The sequence below is a fragment of the Onychostruthus taczanowskii genome, unplaced genomic scaffold, assembly GCF_017590055.1.
Source record: "Onychostruthus taczanowskii isolate IOZ18803 unplaced genomic scaffold, ASM1759005v1 scaffold60, whole genome shotgun sequence".
Taxonomy (NCBI): Eukaryota; Metazoa; Chordata; class Aves; order Passeriformes; family Passeridae; genus Onychostruthus; species Onychostruthus taczanowskii.
The window spans coordinates 3,602,173-3,621,898 of record NW_024503680.1 but is presented as its reverse complement, the minus strand read 5'-3'; the positions used below and the strand labels follow the sequence as shown (position 1 = coordinate 3,621,898).

The following is a 19,726-nucleotide window of genomic DNA, read 5'->3' as shown; positions in this document are numbered from 1 at the left end:
GAAGTCTGACTTCCTGACTCAGTCTTAGTTGTTGGTCTTAATTTAATTTTTTTATCATAAGACTATCCTTCCCCTTTGCTCTGCAATGAGCAGTAAATTTCTCAGCCAAGCAATGTCAGCTCAGATAACCCAAGGAAACTCTGTCTCCAGTTTCACTCTGCAGCTTCATTTTCCAAAGATCAGCACTGGTGGCTTGGCCCTGAGGTCCTGCTTGCTGCTTCTCCCGGTGACTGGGAGGAATTCCCTAGATAAAAATCTGATATTGTGTACTTTTCACTCCAATGTTAAAAGAGAGTATAAATTTCTTTCCCTTATTTCTAAGTAGCCTGCTTGCCAGCCCTGCTTCCAGACACTGGACCACAGCTCTTCAACAGCTCAGCAGAAAACTTCTGACATGTGCATCAAGGAAGGCTTGTGCCCCTCTTCTCTTGGAGGGATGGAAATCTCCATCTCCCAGAAAACCTTCCTTGGAAACGAGCTGATAACAAAGGCCTCAAGCAAAAATCCTTAGAAGAGGAATTTCTTTTTTCTTGCAAAGCAAAGCAAGTTACTCGCATATTAACTGCAGTCAAGCTGAGCTGCTTTGGTCTTTCACTTGGCTCAGATACACATGTGAGCCTACAGGGAACACAATTTAACCACCACACTAATCTCAAAAGAAAAGAGAAGGCAACAGGATGCCATCCTTACCCTGAAGATGGAGTTTCAGCCTTCTATCAGAAACCTATTTCAGACAATCCCAAAGCTATTATTGGGAGGGACTGGGAACAATTTAAAGATCAGAAACCTATCTTCCTGGTCAATTCAAAACTGGAAGAAAAAAATAACTTTTCTTTAAAGAAACCAAGGAAAATGGTCTCAAGATCACATGCACACTGCTAATTTTATCTTGAATTCATTGTTCAGAGCTCTGTGAATCCTTTGTTACCTTTCCTGCACATATCTCTCTGCCAACAAGCCAGCCTGGAGTCATGGAAGTAGGACAGCAAACCACCCCCCCCCCCCCCCCATAAGATAGAGGGAAGCTCCAGGGGAAGCTAGCCTGAAAACAGGACAAGTGGATCATAACAATTGCTCATACCCAGCTCTGCTGACAAAGTAAAGTCTTCGTTCTCACCCAGACCACTGCAGTTGCATCACTGCAACAGAACTCAAGAGTTATGCCTCTTGAAGGTGTTTAATGCTGACAAACCTGCAGTGCTAGTGTTTTATTAAGGTAACGAAGAGCAGCAGGAGATGGCATTAACACAGGCAGAACAAGGGATTACATCATCTACAGGTGTATCATGATACTACTGGCTTAGCTCAGACAAAGGCAGGTGAGTACACACATCTCCTGAAGCACTCCATCCTTTGTGCTAGTTGCTTACTGTCTTCCATTTACAGTTTTAGTGTAAACAAGGACAGCCAAAGGCTGTGGAGAGCTCAGGCTGAAGCACATGAAGCAGAAAATGCATGAGAAGAAGCCATTTCCCTTGTAAGCACAGATATATTTCCCAATGAGAATGCCTGCAGGAGAGAGGAGAGGGAGAGGAGGGGAGCCCAGGCACCTGGCAGCAGCTGCTCAGGCTGAGATCACATGGGAAAGTCACAAGTGGAAAGTGTTTCCAAAGAACAGCAGATGTGCAGATCACAGCTTCCTCCTTCAAACTGCAACAGCTTTGCAGTAATTTAACACTGCGTTCTTCAGGTGCCATTTGTGTACGTTAATAATCCCTTCCCAGGCCCTTTCCATTCCAGCTTCAAAACCACAAGCTGGGAAGGATGCTTTATCTAAAGTGTCTCTTATTTCCTCTCTCTGCTGTAATTAGCTCGTGACAGGGAATCTGCTACTAGCGAGTGCCAGCGCCGGTTGCCATCGGAGCTGTGCCTACTCGGGAGCTGCTGCAGCACAACTGAAGCGTAAAATAACAGGGAGTTGTGATTTCAGTGCAGCCTAAAACCACGATGGGGACAGGGCACAGGTGACACAGCCCGTGTCTCGTTTGACGCAATACAGTATTAATGGAAACCTGCAATCACATCCAGGCTAATGCACAGCAAGGGAGAGCTGCCTGTGCAGGGAGCACTTCCAAAGCAATAGCACCCCAGGGAAGGACAGGTTTTCAGCTGGCTTGCAGGATATTATGCTGTTAGAGGGTTATCATATGGAATTACAGCGAATAAACACATGAGCCCCAAAGGTTTTGCTGGGTTTCTGGCAATGAAATAAAACAACCTGAAACCATTCTTCACGGTGGCGAAAGGAGTCTTTTCACAGATAACAGATCAAGCCTTCAGCAAGAGGAATAAGATAAAAAGCTGGACTAATCAACCGCTGATAAAAATTTTAGGAATGAGAACAATATTCACACATTGAAATGAGGATCATGCTTAGCACATGCTTTCCATGGACATGTGAGAATTAAGTAGACTACTAAATAAAAAGCAAAAAATTTTCACTACTGGAAGGCAGTGTCACATCAGAAAACTGCTCAAGGTGAACCGTGCCCTAAAATGGAGTAGAAAAACAAACCCAGCAGGTGTGAAGCCTTTTTTTAAAATTGCCTTTACCCCTACATCGGGTATCCCTGCTTCCTCCTGCCCCCAACACACACCATTCAAAGCAGATCAGAATCACATAATACACCAGAGGAGGTGTGCAAGAAATTGGAACTGAAATGTATCTTCATCCATGGCTAGAAAATGCCCGGAATCTGTGTTTTTCCTAGCAAAAGCATAAAATTAGAAGATGCCAGTGAAGATCAGGTCTGCGAATCCCTTCTGTGTTCCAAGCTTCAGTTCATCCCAAGCTGTGATCACAAGAGATTTAGTAAATGGAGGAAATATGCAATGTGACAGAAGATTTTCTTCCTGCGGCTCCGGTGCTTGTCAGGCTGACAGCACGGCTCAGCGCTGCAGAGCCTCTGCTGCCATCCCGTCACAGCCAGCCCTGCCCTCCCCGGGCTCCTGGCAGCCCATCTCCCTGCAGAGAGCCCAGGACAGCTGGCACAGACACACCTGTTACTGCCAACACTTCCAACCCGCTCTCTAACAAGGCTTGGCTTCAAAGGACCCGGTATTCCATTATTTTATGTGGTCTACTCATCTGAAACACTCAACTCCCACGGATCAGAAGCCTATTGCCACATGGGATTTGTTTCATTTTATTTTTATAACCACTGACATTTATATTTAATGGATGTGTATTAGATTTTTGTTTGGAGACCAGGAAGTACGGGCCTGAGAAAATGAGCAAAAAACCACACTTTGTTGGATAGTGATGTGGATTTACTTCTTGATACAGACTGTTCTTAAGTGGGCTTTGCATTTTCTTTCTTTGAGGGGTGATGGGGAGGTCTGAGGCACACAAATGTTCTCTGTCAGTTTACTACAGCTGTAAATGAGTGGTTAAGACACAGAAGTGTCATCTTGTGAGTGGGAGAGCAGGAAAGCAAGAACCAAAATTAAGAAGTTCTACATACCATTCCACACACTTCTGTCATATGAAATCAAAATTCTCTATTTTAGGTATTTCAGAGACTTATCTTGGCAGTTTAGATCCTTCAAAGTCTGGATACAGGAAACATTTATTCTCCTGCATTGGAGTTGCTCTATCTTCTTGAGGCAGGTTTTATTTTAAAAGCCTTTTTTAAGTATAGGACAGGAAATGAAACTGTCAAACTATTACAGACACAGAAACGATCTGCTTCAAACACAACCACACACTGCTCTTAACTGTGCCCAGTATGCACTGTGATTCTCAGAATGCAATCAGGGGCTCTTCACACACCACAGATAAAATATCAGAGGTACCAATTCAAGCCTCCCAGAAAACAATGGCTTCGATTTCTGCTAAAGCACCATTCAACCTCTTTTGAGAACTACCAAAGATACAGCACAGCTTTTGCAGTAACACAGCAGCTTTTCTGAAATGCATTATGGATTTTGTGAAGATTTACATGCAATTTGATAAATCTAAGATAAACTTTTCCAAAGGATTAATTTATAGCCTTTTATCATGTGCTTTAAAAATTCTTCATACAGGTAAAAACCACTGAAACCCACCCACCCCATTCTTGTGTCCTGGAGAATTTTTCTTTAATTTCTACTAGACTCATGGCTCTTTTTCACTTGTTTCTCATTGTCAAAGGAGAAACTTCAGTACAAACAGGCAGGCTTTTTTTCCTTCAAACAACTGTCACCTAAAATCCCATTCTCACAGCAACATACACTTACAGAATTGCATGGGTGACAGCTGAATCAAAGCATTTAGGGAAGGAATGTTTAAATTTCAATTATTTCTGTGAAGTTCTGTTACAAGTCTGCTGTTCTTACACAGCAAGCAGCAAGGTACCCTGTACATGACTGAGCATGAATGGGATAGTGAAGATTCTGGAGCGCTCCTAAAGGAGCGATCCCAACGGGATCACAGGCACATCCATGTATGTTAACTTCCCAGAGAACCACCTCCAAAACCAAATCTCAGGATTCAGCACTATACTTTCATTTTTAAGGTGGCAGCTTTGAAAGGTAGTGTTTACTCAGTCTGAGTGAAGCCTTCCCTTGTGAAGGGACCTGAGGGGCAAAGCATTATTGTGTAATCTCTCCCCAAAAATGCTTGAAGCAAATCCCTGCACACGCATGCACTCTGTCATGCCACCCACAAACAGGGACCTTGTTTTGGGACCCCAGGATGCAGCAGATACTGCGCTCACAGGACACACAAGCACTTAACAGAGACATGAAAACAACTGGGAGCATTAGGCACAGTGCCTAGAAAACATGGTACCAGAGGGATTTCAAGACAACATGGTAGGGAGGAAGGAAGTACTTCAAGATAAGGCCTGATTACATGTTACCTCCTCAGCTACACCTCAAAACATCACAGCCATTCTACCTTCTTTCCACTGTTTTGGTATTTATTGTTTGCAAAGTCAGCTACAAGTTACAAGCCATAATTAGTTTTTCCAGTTAAAAACATGCTGACCATTTCCAACTCCTACACAAATTAAGCCAAAGCATTAATGAATTTGGGAATTTAAAGACAGTGCTTACATTACTCCTTACAAAAGAATGTGCTCTGCTAAGATTTTAGGAGAATGGTTTTTCAAGCTAAGCAATGAACATTTGGACATGTGAGGCAGTCAGTTTCAGGGTGCATGATGATCAGGAAAATGAAAACTAGAAATCAAGGCTATATAGATGCGTGAACAAAGGCAAAGAACATGTCCAAAGAATTTCATCCTTGTTGTGAGAGCCAGCAAATGCAAGTTATTTGGCCTAGGGGTTTTTCCCCATCAAAGACACATTATGGAACAGTAGGCTCATGTAACTTGTCATAAGATCACAGAAAATTCAAATCAAGTGTGAGCCCCATAAAACAAACCCACTTCTCTGCACAGACTCCCTCCTTTTCGTGCTTCTTTTTAATAGAAATCATTGTTAATACAAACTTTTTTGTTCCTTTTTGGACAGTGCTATCACAGTTGCACAGCAATTATTTAATACAATTGCTTGCCCACAGGATAAACACTATCTGTCATTCACCAAGTGTCTCACCAGAAACTTTCCCTCCAGGGACACGTTTTTGCAAGTTTTGGTGGCAATTTAGGCTCCATGATACTTGTGTGTCAGGACTTACAGCAAGGAAAATTTCCCTGAGTAACATCCTAGTTGTGACGTATTTGTCCCATGCTTCACCACACAAAATCATCACACAGACCTCCACATCCTGGTTCCTGCAGCTCACAGCCCAGGCCAGGGAGCAACTGGACCAAGGAATTCAGCAGCTCAAGAGCTACAGGCCATCACATCAGTGTGGGTGACCTGGCAAGTGACTGGCATCAAACACCTTCCCCATCCAGTGGCAGTGTACTGTATAAATCACATTGGACAAAACAGCACGCAATCCTTTGGGATTCATCTAACCCAGCAGTTTCCCAGTGCTGCTCACACAGCTGGGATATTTAGCCACTGTGGTGGCAGGCAAGGACACCACTGTCATTCTGGGGGACCATCTTTTCAGGCACTTCTGATTAGGAGAATGCTCAGTAGCCACATGGGGGTCTCACTATGCTAAAGCAGTGGGGGTCTACACCAGCATGAAGAGAACTCCACACTTCTGACAACCAACTGAAACCACACACAGAAGATTATGAACAAAACCCACCAATCTGCATGAAGGGAAGGCTCAGGCAGTGTTCTACACCTTTAACAACTCTAACCTACAATAATCTTTTATACATTAGTATCAGCTCACATTTGCAAGATACACAGCTTCAGCCACCCACATGGAAATGCAGGCAATGACAAAAATCAGGCTTAAAGCTCCTACACTTATAAAACCACACTCAAATATAGCAATTCCATATTCATTTATTATCAGAGTAGTTAATGTATGACTGCACATTCAATGGTGTTTTAGCCTACAAAGGCTTCATCCACTTTTTCCTCACCTATTACTGTGCTTGGACTTTTCCCGGTCTTTTTCCTTGTCCTTCTTGTGCTCTTTGTGCCGGTGTTCTCGGTCTTTGTGTTTATCTTTGTGTTTGTGAGAATCTGGAAGCAGAGAGGCAAAACAAAAGAAATTAAATTGGGAGAAAACTCCACACCTCCCTTGTGAACCTCTGCATTTTTCCCCACCGCATTCTAATATTTTTGTATTCAAAACTTGTAACAAAAATCTTGGTTTCAGAAGTCCTAAATGGATTCATTGTTCCTGCAGCACAAGTTAATTCATCTTGGCAACAGCTGCATTTTCATGGTCTTCAGTTCAACGACCTTTAAATGCTTTATAGACCCTGAAGAAATGCAATCCTTCCATTAACTAGGTACCTATAGATACAGCAAGTTCAACCTTATTTGGCAGATGGGCAGCCTGGCTTCCCATACCTCCAAGTATTCATGCTGAATACACAGAAAGGATACAGGAACAAAGCACAGAGCTGAGGGGTCAGACCTGTTGAATCCCAAAATTTAATACTTCTACTTCCACAAGTCTTTAATCTTGACAAAGCATCCTTCCCTTCTCCCTGCTGTGAATTAAAACCATTTCATTCTTATCCCCAACAGTATATAACATGACAGGCAGAAAGCAAGGAAAATGGGGAGTAATGGCAGAAAATGAAAAGAAAGGGTGAAAAGGAGCAAGAATTCTCTCCTCCTGCTCCTCTACTGCAGGACACATTTACCTCCCTCCGATAACAGCCCCACCAAGAAAATGTAACCTGACAGCTATAATGAGCTGTGTTGGTGGTCACCCACCTACACAGGTCAGGGCGGGTCCCAATTATGTGACAGGTCAGAAATGGGAGTTGGCACTCAAGTGAATCTACAGGAACACAGTAATTTTATTGCTATCAGCTTCTACTCTGAGTGACACTTCCCATCCTCAGTGACAACTGCGCTGTACAATGAAGTCCTTTAAAGCACCAAGGAAATTAATTCAGCAGAGAAAAAGAGCAACACAGTTGAATTGCAAATAAATGGATTTAGAAGCATTTTTTTACAAGTGTATTAAAAAGGAGATGAGGCTGAACTAGCACCTCAAAACCACCTCAAAAGGCCATCTTCAGTGAAGATCAGTATAATGGGAGGAATATAGGCAGTACCCAAAGACTCCCCGCAGGTTTTGTTTTGAACATGCTACTCAAAGTAATCAAAATTAACCAGGCTCTTCAAGAAACCTAAAATCTGTGCTGACTTTGGCAATTGTTTTTTAGATAACAGTGCTAGAATTTCCACCAGAGATCTTGGATGTAAGGTATTAATGCTTCGTTAATTGTCAAGATGCTACCATGCCTCTAAAAAGACTCCTATCCTTGCACTAAGAATAGGAAACTGCAACAAAAGGATTTTGTGACTTTCAGAGTCACATGGGAAATGCACTGCAGAGCCAGGAACAAGCCTCATCCTCCTGACTCCAAGTCTTTCGCCACAAATTCATTTTTCTCCTTAACTGACACCAGCTCTTAAAACCTCAAAATATTCAAATGGATTTAGAAGAAACATACCCACAGAACAGGATTTTAACCTATTGCTTTCTGTAACTTCAGGGTTTGCTTTCAGACACCTGCAGAAAGTCAACACAAACCAACACAGGAATACTGACGTTCAAGCCTCCAGCTTGCCCTGTGCACCTTTCCTCCATCCCCCTGAACTCAGCAATGTTTCCTAGTGCTTTGGTGCACACGTTTAAATTGCAGGGCTTAAGTTTTCCATATTTTGATATACACGTGGCAGGTTTTGTGAAACATTTGGTGTTACAGCATAAAGCACCCAAGAGTTTTCAAGTACCTAAAGAGCAAAATCTCTTTCGCAGCAGGCAGAGTCTGCAGGCATCTCTAGCAAACTGTGTGGGGACCAGACACCCACACGCTCTGAACTGCAGAGAAGCAATTTCTCTGAGCCCTTCTTCCCACCAGGACAACACACGTTTCACTGGCAAAAATGTTTTCGCAATGCGTTTCACACTTGTGATTCTTCAGTTCAGCCAGGAGCTGGAAGCTCTGGCTGTTTGCAAACTGCCTGGGGTTTATTCCACAGAGGGTTTACTCACTGATTCCCACAGCCCTGGCTGCAGCAAACAGCAGCTATTTACACTTGATGAATAGGTAAATTGCGAGAGAAACCAGCGTGATGCTGCACACAGAGCTATGTACAGTCACAGTATAGCACACACACAATCAATTTTTCCTATCAACCAATCAATGGAATATGTGTGTGACTGTGCTCAGTGCTATTCTCTTTAGAATTAACAGCCACATGATGACTTGTCACCAAGAAAAGCAGGTAACAGAACATTTTACCTTCATCACCAGATTTCCTTGCAGCTGACTTGTGCTTTACAGCTGAAATTAATAGTTACTCTTGGAAACCAGTTCCAGGGATATACCCTACAACTGCTTTAACTGACTACCTATTTCTTCAACCCTTGGCTCTTCTTACAATGATTTGGTATTTTTAGGCAATTAAAACCTGGTGCTGCAGGGGAAAAAAAAAAAAGAAAAAAAGAAAAAAAGAGCTTGACCAGTTAAACTAGCTCTGCTTGCTAGGATTTGTTGCCAGACAGCTTTCTTTGCTGTCTACCAAAGGACTGCTAACAGGAAGGTCTTCCATGGAGCTGGTCTGGCCCAAAGGCCACAGTGGTTGGAGAACAATGAGTCCTGTGCATGGTCTCAAACCAAAAGCAAAAAGATGTCAAGGCAGAACTGTCTGGTGTCTCTCACATAACAATTTAAATGTAGTACTTCCATGGAGGTCCACCTCCCAGGCATATCACCTAAGGATTAAATTATTCTGGAATATTTGCCTAGTATTCAAACTCCATGGTGTTGCTTTCTGATGCCATGAGGTAGGTTAAGAACGAAGACTTCAAAAGAGTTTATTCAACTGTCTTGAACTGACATATGTATGTCCTCAGAAAGCATTAAAGCTCTTGGTCTTTCTCTTGTTGTTGAGGGTGGAGCTGGATGAAGTTCAGGAGACTGGGTCATTAAAAAAGCACAGATTTTTTTTTTTCTGGCATTCTACACAAAAATGCTTTGTTCCAGACTGGCTTTATCTATGAGTCCATGCCAATGGTTATTTGGTGGCTGACATGAAACAAGTTTAAGCCATTTCACTCCCATTTGTGTACCCACTTGCTGGGAACCAGGGCAGCATCACCTCCGACTGAACTACACAGGCAACAGATGACTGAGCTGGGAACGGGGCCACCTCACTCCAAGCCTCATCAGTTCACAGGCAATCAACGGGAGGTGTTCCTGTCTGTAATGTATCTTCCTTTATATATTTAGCATATTGATTCCTAGAAGAATCTTCCAGCCTCCAGTGACTCTCTCCCAGCTTGCAGCTGATTAGTAGTTGACTAAGTCCAGCTTCACATCAGCTACGGAAAGAGCTCTGACATTATCACACATTCAGACTTGTTTCCTGCCTTATATGTCTTCCAGTAAGTATGTCTGATCCCTCTAACACTAAACAAGGAGATAAATACTATTCGTTCTCCAAGACCATTAGCAAAATCCACCATCTACTGTGAGCAAAGTTTAAACCCTCAAAAGCTTATGTGACATTTAAATATTTCTGAAAATGCAGCGTCTCTCATCAGCACAAGGTTACAGCAGGGACAGGGGTTATGCTCACTGGGCAAGCATCCATTACCCCTGAGGCTTTCCCTTCAGTATCCTCTAACCCAAACAGAGCTTTTGGCATCTCTTCTGTTCTAGAAAGCTTGACGTCTCTGGCACTGGATCTCTGTCTGTTAATGCTGAGCCTGGTATGTCTCCAAAAGATTACCGCAGTCCCTGTACTATTCCTGCCATTCCCCTGTACCTCCAACAAATCACGAGCAGCTCTGCATTTTTACAGGGTTGATTCATCTTTTAACTCTGTTAGATTACAAGGATGCTGATTTAAGGATGGGAAATTCTAAGCACTTTTGGTCTGTGGCTCCGTGCTGTTCCCTGCTCCGCCTTCGCTCCAGCGCTGAGTCCCTGGGGAAAGGCTGAGTCATAACCCTATTTGCAATACTTGTGTATGTGTCTGCCTGGAACAGGGAAGTTTTACTCTTTATCCAGGAGCAGAGCTGTAAAAGGTCAGGCATCTCCAGCTGCAGCATGGCAAGAACAGGGATGAAGGCAAAAAAAGCTTCTTCCAGCAGGCAGTTGTCACCTGGAGAGGAAGAGTCCCAACAGATGGCAGAGGTGAGTGGTCCCCTTTCCTAACGAGCACAACCCTTGGCTTAATTAGTCTGGTGACAAAACAATTATGTGGGACTGTGATGTTTTAATTCACGAGCCAAATTCATTTGCCACAAAAACACTTGCGAACACCTGTCTCTGCACACCTTCCAAAAATACATGTCACAATCAAGGGAAGTTGGGCTACTTCTTACATCAATATTGCAGTTTTGACAGCAACTTTACTAACAAAATATTGAAATCAGAGAAGGGCATAAGCTCTTGTATGCCCAATCAGTACAGCTGTCAAAATAATAGTGTTGGCACATGATACAGGATGCTACAGATGCCATTTTGTCCCACTCCCACCCCCCACTTTTATTTCTCTTCCATCATTTTGCACTAGAATTTCTTTTTCTTTTTAAGGACTGAAAAAGAAGTCTGAGCACAATCTGATTCCTTCTAATTTTTCCCCAATTAAGTGAGATAGCCAGCAAATTAACACCTGGTAACCTCAATTTCCAGTCAACAGTAGCTTTTCCAGATAAATATTTTCTGTCTTTCTGTTCATCTTCTTTTAAGTTTTTGTGGGCACAATTTGAATAGCTCATTAATCTGCTTACAGAGAGGTTTCTTTGTTCTTTAAAATGCCTTACTAGATTCTATAGACAAGGACTTTTTTTATTCTCTTTCTGGTTCCAGAAACATCCCAATTTCTTTCCCTCTTGCTAGAAGTACTTCTAATGCTGTGTATGCTTGAGTTTATGCATCATCTCAATACTTCTCTACACTGATGTCCAGAATGGTGATTTAAGCTGTCTGGATTCCTGGAATCGCAATCTGTGCCCGAAATCTGAGGACACAGCATGAAAAATCCATCTTGTTATCAACATTTTTAACTTCTTGCTGTTCCAGTAACACTTCTGCTTCAGATGAGTGCCTGAAATTTCTGCCCTGAGTTAAATCCAATTCCTCAGTGTTAGCTGTGTGTTACAGGAGAAGCAAATGAGCTCTCAAGGCTTTCAGGATGACTGCTGTGTATGAGAACAGGGCTCTCTCTTGTACTCAACTTGAAGCATGAGCAAGAAACCCTCTGCTATTGGCACAGGTGAAACCAGCAGGGTCTTCTCAGCCTCTCTGGAAAGGAGGAGAGAGTCTTAAAAAAGACTTCTCCAGTTCCACTGTTAAATTATGCAGCTGAAAGAGAGGTAACTCTAACACTGGATTAGGTTCAAAAGCTGGTCAAGTTCAAAAACTTCCTGTCACTGGAGAAATGTCAGTCCCTTCTCAGCAGAAACAGCACCTTCATGTAAGGCCACATACTCCACAGCAGCCTCTTTAGTAGTTAGCCTGAATTCTTCTCACTGGTTGTGATGCAATAGTAAGCAAAGCTTAAAGTCTCTTTATTATTGCCTAAATGAATTTTACAGCTTCTTTCCCTCCCCCCACAGGCTCTCTTTTTAAGTATTCATACTAAAATGCAGATTATCAGAAAGAGACTTCTTACTTTCAAGGGATTTTTTTCCATTTATTTTGTCAAATCATATTACTTTTAAAGTTTTAATCTCTTGCATTCTGTATATAAAGACTACTATTAAATTACCACAGTTTAGTTGATGAAATGATGCCAGGGAGGGTTATGAGTGTTCAAACGTGTGAATGTAGTCCAAGGTGTCTAAAATATTATTCATGTTCCTGGCAAAGAACACATACTTTTGCCCTTGGCATGTGACCAGAAGGGTTTAGTGTTGCACTAACTTTTACAATACACAGATACCAGCCAGTAGAGAGTGTAACATTCAGTCATTATCCAAGATTCTAACACAGATAGTGACGGGGTTATAGTACATTACCTAAACAGGCAATGCAATCCCACGTGTAAAGGTCACTCTGTGAAGTGCTGGTCAATTTATAAATCTTGCCTGAGAAAGCAAACATGGTGGCAGAGTTAAAAAATCCTATTTGCAGGCCCTGTGTGGCTCAGAAAAAACATGGCATGGTCTGAGGCACAGGAACCCTCACTCTTGAACAGGTTTTAACTCTGGACAAGTCATCTGACTTTACATGTCTTGATTTAACTATTTAAAATGTATGTACAATAATCCCTCCTGAGTCATCTGGAAGAGGTCTAAACTTTTCTAAAATATTTGTATTCCAGTTAGAGGAAGTCACATTATGGTCATGGTGTTCCAGTAATCAATTAAACAGCACTTCTGGAATTTATTGAAATGGATTGACACTGCTGTGGCCCAGAAAAGAGAGAAGAGAAGCTCCTGGGCAGAAAACAGAACTGCAGCTAGGTATGGGAGACAACAACTTTCCCAATAAAGCAAGGCAGACAAAGAAAACCAAAGTGTACATATGAAAGGTACAGAAACTAGAAAACCTTTCTACACAGCTATACGTGTCAAGAGCCGAAAACCATACCCAGAAGGCATTGTTCAGTGAGATGATGGTATTATGGATGATACACTGGAGTAGAAAACCATAATCTAAAATAAACTTCCCAAGTGAAACTGGATATGTCACTTACCAGCCCTATTTACACAACTGCAGAATCCACATAAAACATTTACCCTGAGAAAGTATTGGAGGTCTGTTTGCTGTGCTGGTTTATTTCTGCAATAACTCACTACAAAACATTTGGAATACTGAAATGAGAGTGACTGACACAGTGAAACCACCACTTGAGTCTCCCATAACCTAAGCCTGAAATTCAATAGCAGAAGTAGGATCTGGGTTTTCAGTCAAAAAAGGAAAGAAACTACAATGATAATGAAGCAAGACTGTCTGGCTTCTGCTTCCTCATTTCATAATGCCATACTTAATGGCAAAGATATCCATTCCAAAAGCAACTTGACACAAAACCTTTTACCAGTGTTTATAAAGATGCCTCCACAATCTATATTGCTCAACAAATACAAATCCTTAAAACCCTCCTTGAAATCAAATTTAAATGAAATAAGCTGCTGTACTATCACGAGCTTATTTCACTTCAGGTGCCTCCCTGGGTCAGCTGCAGCAGTTGAGGGATGCTGACAATTCAACACTTCACTGTTTCCCTCCATAAACCACATCAAATCTGAGTTTTATAGTTTACTGCAAAGCAACTAAACTAACTGTGACTAAGCACAAGTGGAATACACAATGCAGCTCTTTACTGTGAATTTTAGATCTGCAGTCATTCATTTTCCAATTTTCATCTTATAGAAGAAAAAACAGTTGTGAAAACTCAGAAAAAACTACGGCAGAACAACCCAACATTTTTCTATTCTAGGGCAGGAACTTTATTACTAAAACTCCACCAGAGAGCATTCTTCCTTTTTCTAAGGGCTCAAATGAAGGAATATAGCACAACTGAACAGATTTGAGTCTATTCATTTCCCAGACTATATTTGAGACAAAACCTGTTTTGAGCTGAGCCACAATTGACCACACCACATTGTACCCAATTCTGCCAAAGCTTGAAAACTTAGTACTTTTGACTGAAACAGAGTAAAACCAAGGACCTCACAACCCCTCTCCACACTTCAGCAGTTACTTGAGGCAAACGATACTCCAGGGCCAGACAGATATTATGTCTTTTTCCTTAAAAGGACCAGTCTGGGAAACTTGGCTTCAGAACAGGACAGACCCCTTAGATACCGCATTCTTCATTAATCTTGTCATTTGAAGGCCCACTATTCCTTGCTTTTGAATAGAGGGAAAAGAGGAAACTAATGGAATGACTTGGTGATGAGTCTTTACAGGAGAATAGAGCCAGGTGGATAGAGAACTGTGTTCAGCCATTCTCAGTCCTTTAGAACAGCTCTACCAACCTCCCAAGAAGTTCTCCCAAGCTCCAGTTTTAGTAAGTAAGCAAGGATATTACATAGCTTGTTTAAAACACAAAGTTTGGAAAACAAGATCAATGCACCTTTTGCTCCACTGAAACCTCAGGACAACTTCAATCCAAGGAAGAGAGGTAAAACAACGTGCCAGCACTGGTAACAGGGACAGCACATGGTGGCCCCAGGACAGGGCAAGCTGGTGTGCACACTTGTCCATACCCCAAACATTGAAAGCTTATCAGGGAGACGTTAAGGATGCCAGAAAAAAACCTGACTGATCACTCCTACTTTGTGTGACTGGAGCCTCTGAGAGATGAAGTTAACCTGAAGCAAATGTCACTGCTGGCATTTCATCAATCTCACCCAGACTGCAGAGGCTCGGCAGGCAAAGCAAGACGGGTTTTAAGAGCCTCTTCAGAAAGAGGACAGACACTCTTAGTGCACATGTTTTGAGCCCTTCTTCAAGTTTGTTTTTTTCAGCCACACTGGATTAATTGCTTATTTTCTGTGCACCTCACTTTTTCACCTGCTGGGGATGTAGCTAATGCTCTGTGGGTAATTAATGCTTAAGTGATTGAGATAGCTGTGTGGCATAGAGGGATGCTGACCTTAAGAAACTGCTATACTACAGGCATCCTGCAACAAAACAACTAATGGTGTAGACAGAAGCAGCAAGTTTAATGACTTGTCAGCACCTTTTACATGGCCTCTTCCCAAAGAGGTGGCACGTTCACATATGCCCATTCCACAACTGATCTTAGTTGTTCTAACAAATGCATAAAATCACTGCAAGTAAAATTGCAGTAGACAACATTACACAAAGAACAAGTCCAAGGAAGCCTTATAAAGCATGAAAATACATGTTTGATCAGTACAGAAAGGCTAAATTAATAGCTGCTTCTTACACATGCCAAAGGGCTCCCGACTGAGAGGCAACAATGAAGTTTCAATCCATTATTTGCATTCAAAACCAAAAAAGTTCCACGCGAACAGAAACATGTGTTTCCAGGGATTCCCAAGATGTAAAACATTCTCCTGTAATTGTATATATAAGACTCAGAGACTGAAACCCATTAGTATGTTTCCACTAACAAAGCAGAATAAAACAGAACAGCAAATTAAAACTTCAGGGAAATGACCGGCATCAGTGAACAGCTTAAAATGCTGCTGTGCTGGCATGAAGAGAGTTACATCCAGAGCAGTCTCCTAAGGAATCAAGAGCAAACCCATTCTTGTCCCTAGTGATATTTATTCTTATAAGGCTACACTCTTATGAGTGGAAGTACTTATTTTCCATTGCCTCCTCCATTCAGAACTGGAGGTCCTTGCCCTCCCTTACTGGGGTAGAAATGGTTTCAGCAATTTTTTCCTGCTGGTTTATGAGTCTACAACCACACGAATAAACAAAATTCTGCACTGCACATCTATCTTTTAAAAAGAAGCAAAACTAAGACACACTTCTGCTTCAAAATTTAACAGCCGTAGCCCACACTCCTGCACATCAGGAGGCTGGGATGAGGCAGAGTGTGGGATCTAAAGAGCACAAGCAGATCTAGGGGAAACAAGTTTAATCATAGATACCTCTGAGGTTTCAAAAGCCTTACACATATTGTAGCTCCATCTGCATCCCCATTTGCTAATACACAAATACACAAGACTGGAATCCTGAAGGACTTACAGGTACATAAAGTGACTGTGGCTGAGCACAAACAGCTGTCACAAATCGACACGAGGGGGGAAAAGTAGTTTATAAAAGCAGGTTCCCTGCGGATTTCAGGTCTACTAATACTGAAAACTTTTACTACACCATCTAATCTCAAGCTTTTCCAAGTTCTCCCCCGCTTCTTCCCTATTGCGCAAAACACAGCTAACATAACCGGCACGGCAGGACAGACGGACTCGCCAGGAAAGCCTGGACAACTGCTCACAAACCAGTCTGGCATCCAGGGGTGTAAAACTAGCTTAAAATTATGAAAGAAGGTAAAATTTCAGGGCATTCAAATAGATAATGCAAAGGGGACTAATCCTATTTTCACAGTCAGAAAGAAACCAACCTTTAGCACAGATCCACAGTTTAGCGCACAAACTGTCACGCGGTGCTGTCACACAAAATCTTTTCTCGGGAAGAGACAAAGGGAGGGATGTACCCACCGCACCCAGGGATGTGTGTGCAGGAGACAGACAAAGAGAACTGCCAGGGTCACCCAGCAGAGGCTGAGGAGAAAGAACCAGGGGCACACACCCCTGGAGAGCCAGGGCAGAAGGTGAGCAAACAAGGCAATCCCAACATTTACGGCCCTGTTTAGACTTCGGAGCTATCAGGGACTGCAGAGATAACCTATCCCTTACTTCAACATTATCTAAAGCAAACCCCTTTTTTATTAACCCTTATTTTTCTGGTTTGCAGGAATCTTTTCCTTTAAGAGCTCTTGGCAAACCATTTTGGCTGCAGAATTTTGGGGACAACACATTGCTCTTCATCAGTCCCTTCTCAGGAGGGATGTGCAAGCCAGGTGGACTGAAACACCAAGTGCGCACACACCAGAGGCACTTCAGCTCTTTGGTTGCTTCCAAGCTGGAAGAACCTGAGCCAGTGCTCAGCTGCAGCACAAGAACTCCAGCACAGCACGCAGTGACAGTGCTGCCACCTCATCACAAACACAGGTGGGTGAGAGCTGGATCACCATTGGGAGAATTTTGGCAAAGAACTGCCCCAGGAACAGCTCTGAGAGTTACTTCAACAGAGTGGGTCAAGAGCAAAGAGAATCTTTGGTGCAATCTGTCACAACTTCGCACTGCAGACAAGAGAACTTCATGTTCTGTACGCCATCCGCACACTGAGTCAGTGCCCCAGCACAAGCTCTTTCCGCCTCCAAATGCTCTTTACACCATCATTAGCCTGGAAAGGTGCAAACAGCACAAATTGTGATGCAGAGCCAACAGCTGATTACTGCATGCAAACTTACAAGGTGAACCAGGAGAAAACAGGGGCAAACAACGACAAATCCTAGTCCTTACAGACGATAATAGAGACGTCAGCCATATTTTAAAAATAGGTTGATATTGTAAGTTTTAAAACTGTAGTAGATTACAAGAAAACTGTTGTGTTGTCAGGAGTAATTACCTTGCAATGATGTCAACTAGAAAAACATTTTCTCTTGCTGGCTGTGTAAATCACTACTGTACTTGGATTCATGGAAAATGAGTTTTCTGTAAAGACTGCCTGCACTCCTGATACCTCCTTAGCACAAGAGTGATGCCCCAAGAGCAGCTCACACAGAGCCAGTGTTCACACCAACACTACACAAGGACAGAGCTGGTGTGTTTGACTATCCTGGGTTTAATCCAGAACAAGGGCTCCCCCAAGGAAAAATTTAACAAATCAGGGGGGGAAAAAAAAGCAGTTGCATTGACTTGCCTCTCCTGCAGCAGTGGATGGCCAGCCTGTGCCAGCAGCCAGGATCACACAGTTTATACACATGGGAGTGGTACACGCTCAGCGTCCTCAGGGAGAGGCTCTAATGGCATTTGCTCAAAGCCTTTTATTAACCATGCCTTAACAACTCCGCGTGGCTTTGGCCAGTGCTGGGCTTCTGCTTGCTGTAGGGAGGAAAGACTAAAGAGGCAGCACCCTTGGGAACAAGCCTCTGCAATGCTTAGTTTGAGAGTGTACACTGAATGCACAAGACAAAAAAAAGTGGCTGGTAGAAGCTTTAAATCACCTCTACCAAGCAATACCAGAGTCAGATTATTCTCCTATTTGTTTAATATCATTCCCATTAAGCTGAACTGATGGAGTAGCATGGCCGAAGTCTTAGAGTGAGTTTGTTTCAGAAGACTGAGAACTTATTTTTATTACACTTGAGCTGGTTCCTCACTGTAGGAGCAACTCCCACAATGATCCCAAACAGGATTTTTTTGGTTGGGTCTTTTTTATTTCCTCGTATCTACAGTGATTCCTTTAAAGCATAGGGCTGCACTGGATGGATACAGCCCGATTTCACCTCTGTCCCCATTGTGGGTGAGTAAATTGATCATTCACCCACAAGAGGCCAATTCCAGCAGTGTCTAGAAGGATTTTATCAGGATCTGCCTTGCCACAAGTCCCATTCTCAAGTCAAGGGAGGGAATGCAATTCCCCAGCCTTAAGGGGATTTTACCACAATTAGCATACAAGAAGAAATCTGATTCCAGCTAAAACACACAAGAAAGTAAACACAAGGTTTAATGACAGTTGAGATTTCTGCACTTCTGTACTCCTGAGTCTTCTGAAGGAAGGGAAAGAGGATGCAGAAAGAAGGATCACTAGAGCAGCGTAGGACAAGGTAGTTTGAAAGTAAGACTATGACTGCAATATTTTAATAAGTAGCTCCTAGATATGGTGCACTAAATTCCACTGCAAGTCTTCAATTTACAAAATGTTACTTTAAGTCACTGATTTTAATCTCTTCATGCAGCTGTAATCTGTTTATTATGTTAAATCCAGGCCAAATCTCACTAGTTGACAACTGTTACATCACACCACTACAAATACCTGAATATAAAGCATAACCTATTGACACAGGACAAAAGGCTGTGGCTACAATATTATGCATGGTACACTCCTAGCTTCTTCAATTAAAAAACTCCATGCAATGTATTATCAGTTTGGTGAGGTTTTGTTTGTTTGTTTTTTTTTTTTTTTCTTTTTGGTGTGTTTTGTTTGCTGGTTTGCTTTCTTTTTTCTTTTTAAAAACTAATAGCTGGCATCTCTTCATGGAACACAGAGCCAATATTTTCACATTTCACCCCATGAAAAACTCGAATCTGCCTTGAATAAGACATGAAGGAGAGGAAATATTTATGTAATTTATTTCCCATCTAAAAGAAAGCATAGTCCTCAAAAACAGAACTGAATCAATTCTGGTTACCTTGTGCCTCAATTTTAAGAGCAGTCCTTTCTTTACCTATGCAGAAATAACAAGTTGTGGAAACAGCTTTTTCTTTTTAGCTTTCAAATGCCCTCCACTACCACAGTCACTAAATGAGCTGTTTAAACCAAAGGAAATAGGCTGCAGGTGCAGAGTGTCATCAAAAGTTCATTTATCTCTACACTTCAAACTCCAAGTGCTTAGCTAAAGGCTCCCATCATATCAGAGCTTCTGTTTTACAGCTACTGCAACATAATCACATTCTCTACTTTCCAGTTTTTTGAACATGGAACCCGATATTTTTAAAATGTTGACTGGTGAG

General features: G+C 42.2%; 1 protein-coding gene across 1 annotated transcript in view; it reads right to left on the bottom strand.

The window, feature by feature from the left end:
- TOP1 (DNA topoisomerase I) overlaps window positions 1-19,726 on the bottom strand; it is a 66,142-nt gene that overhangs the window by 30,121 nt on the left and 16,295 nt on the right. The window contains exon 3 of the mRNA XM_041419243.1: window positions 6,438-6,540. Coding sequence (XP_041275177.1) covers window positions 6,438-6,540 — 103 coding nt within the window. The remainder of the gene's footprint in view (window positions 1-6,437; window positions 6,541-19,726) is intronic.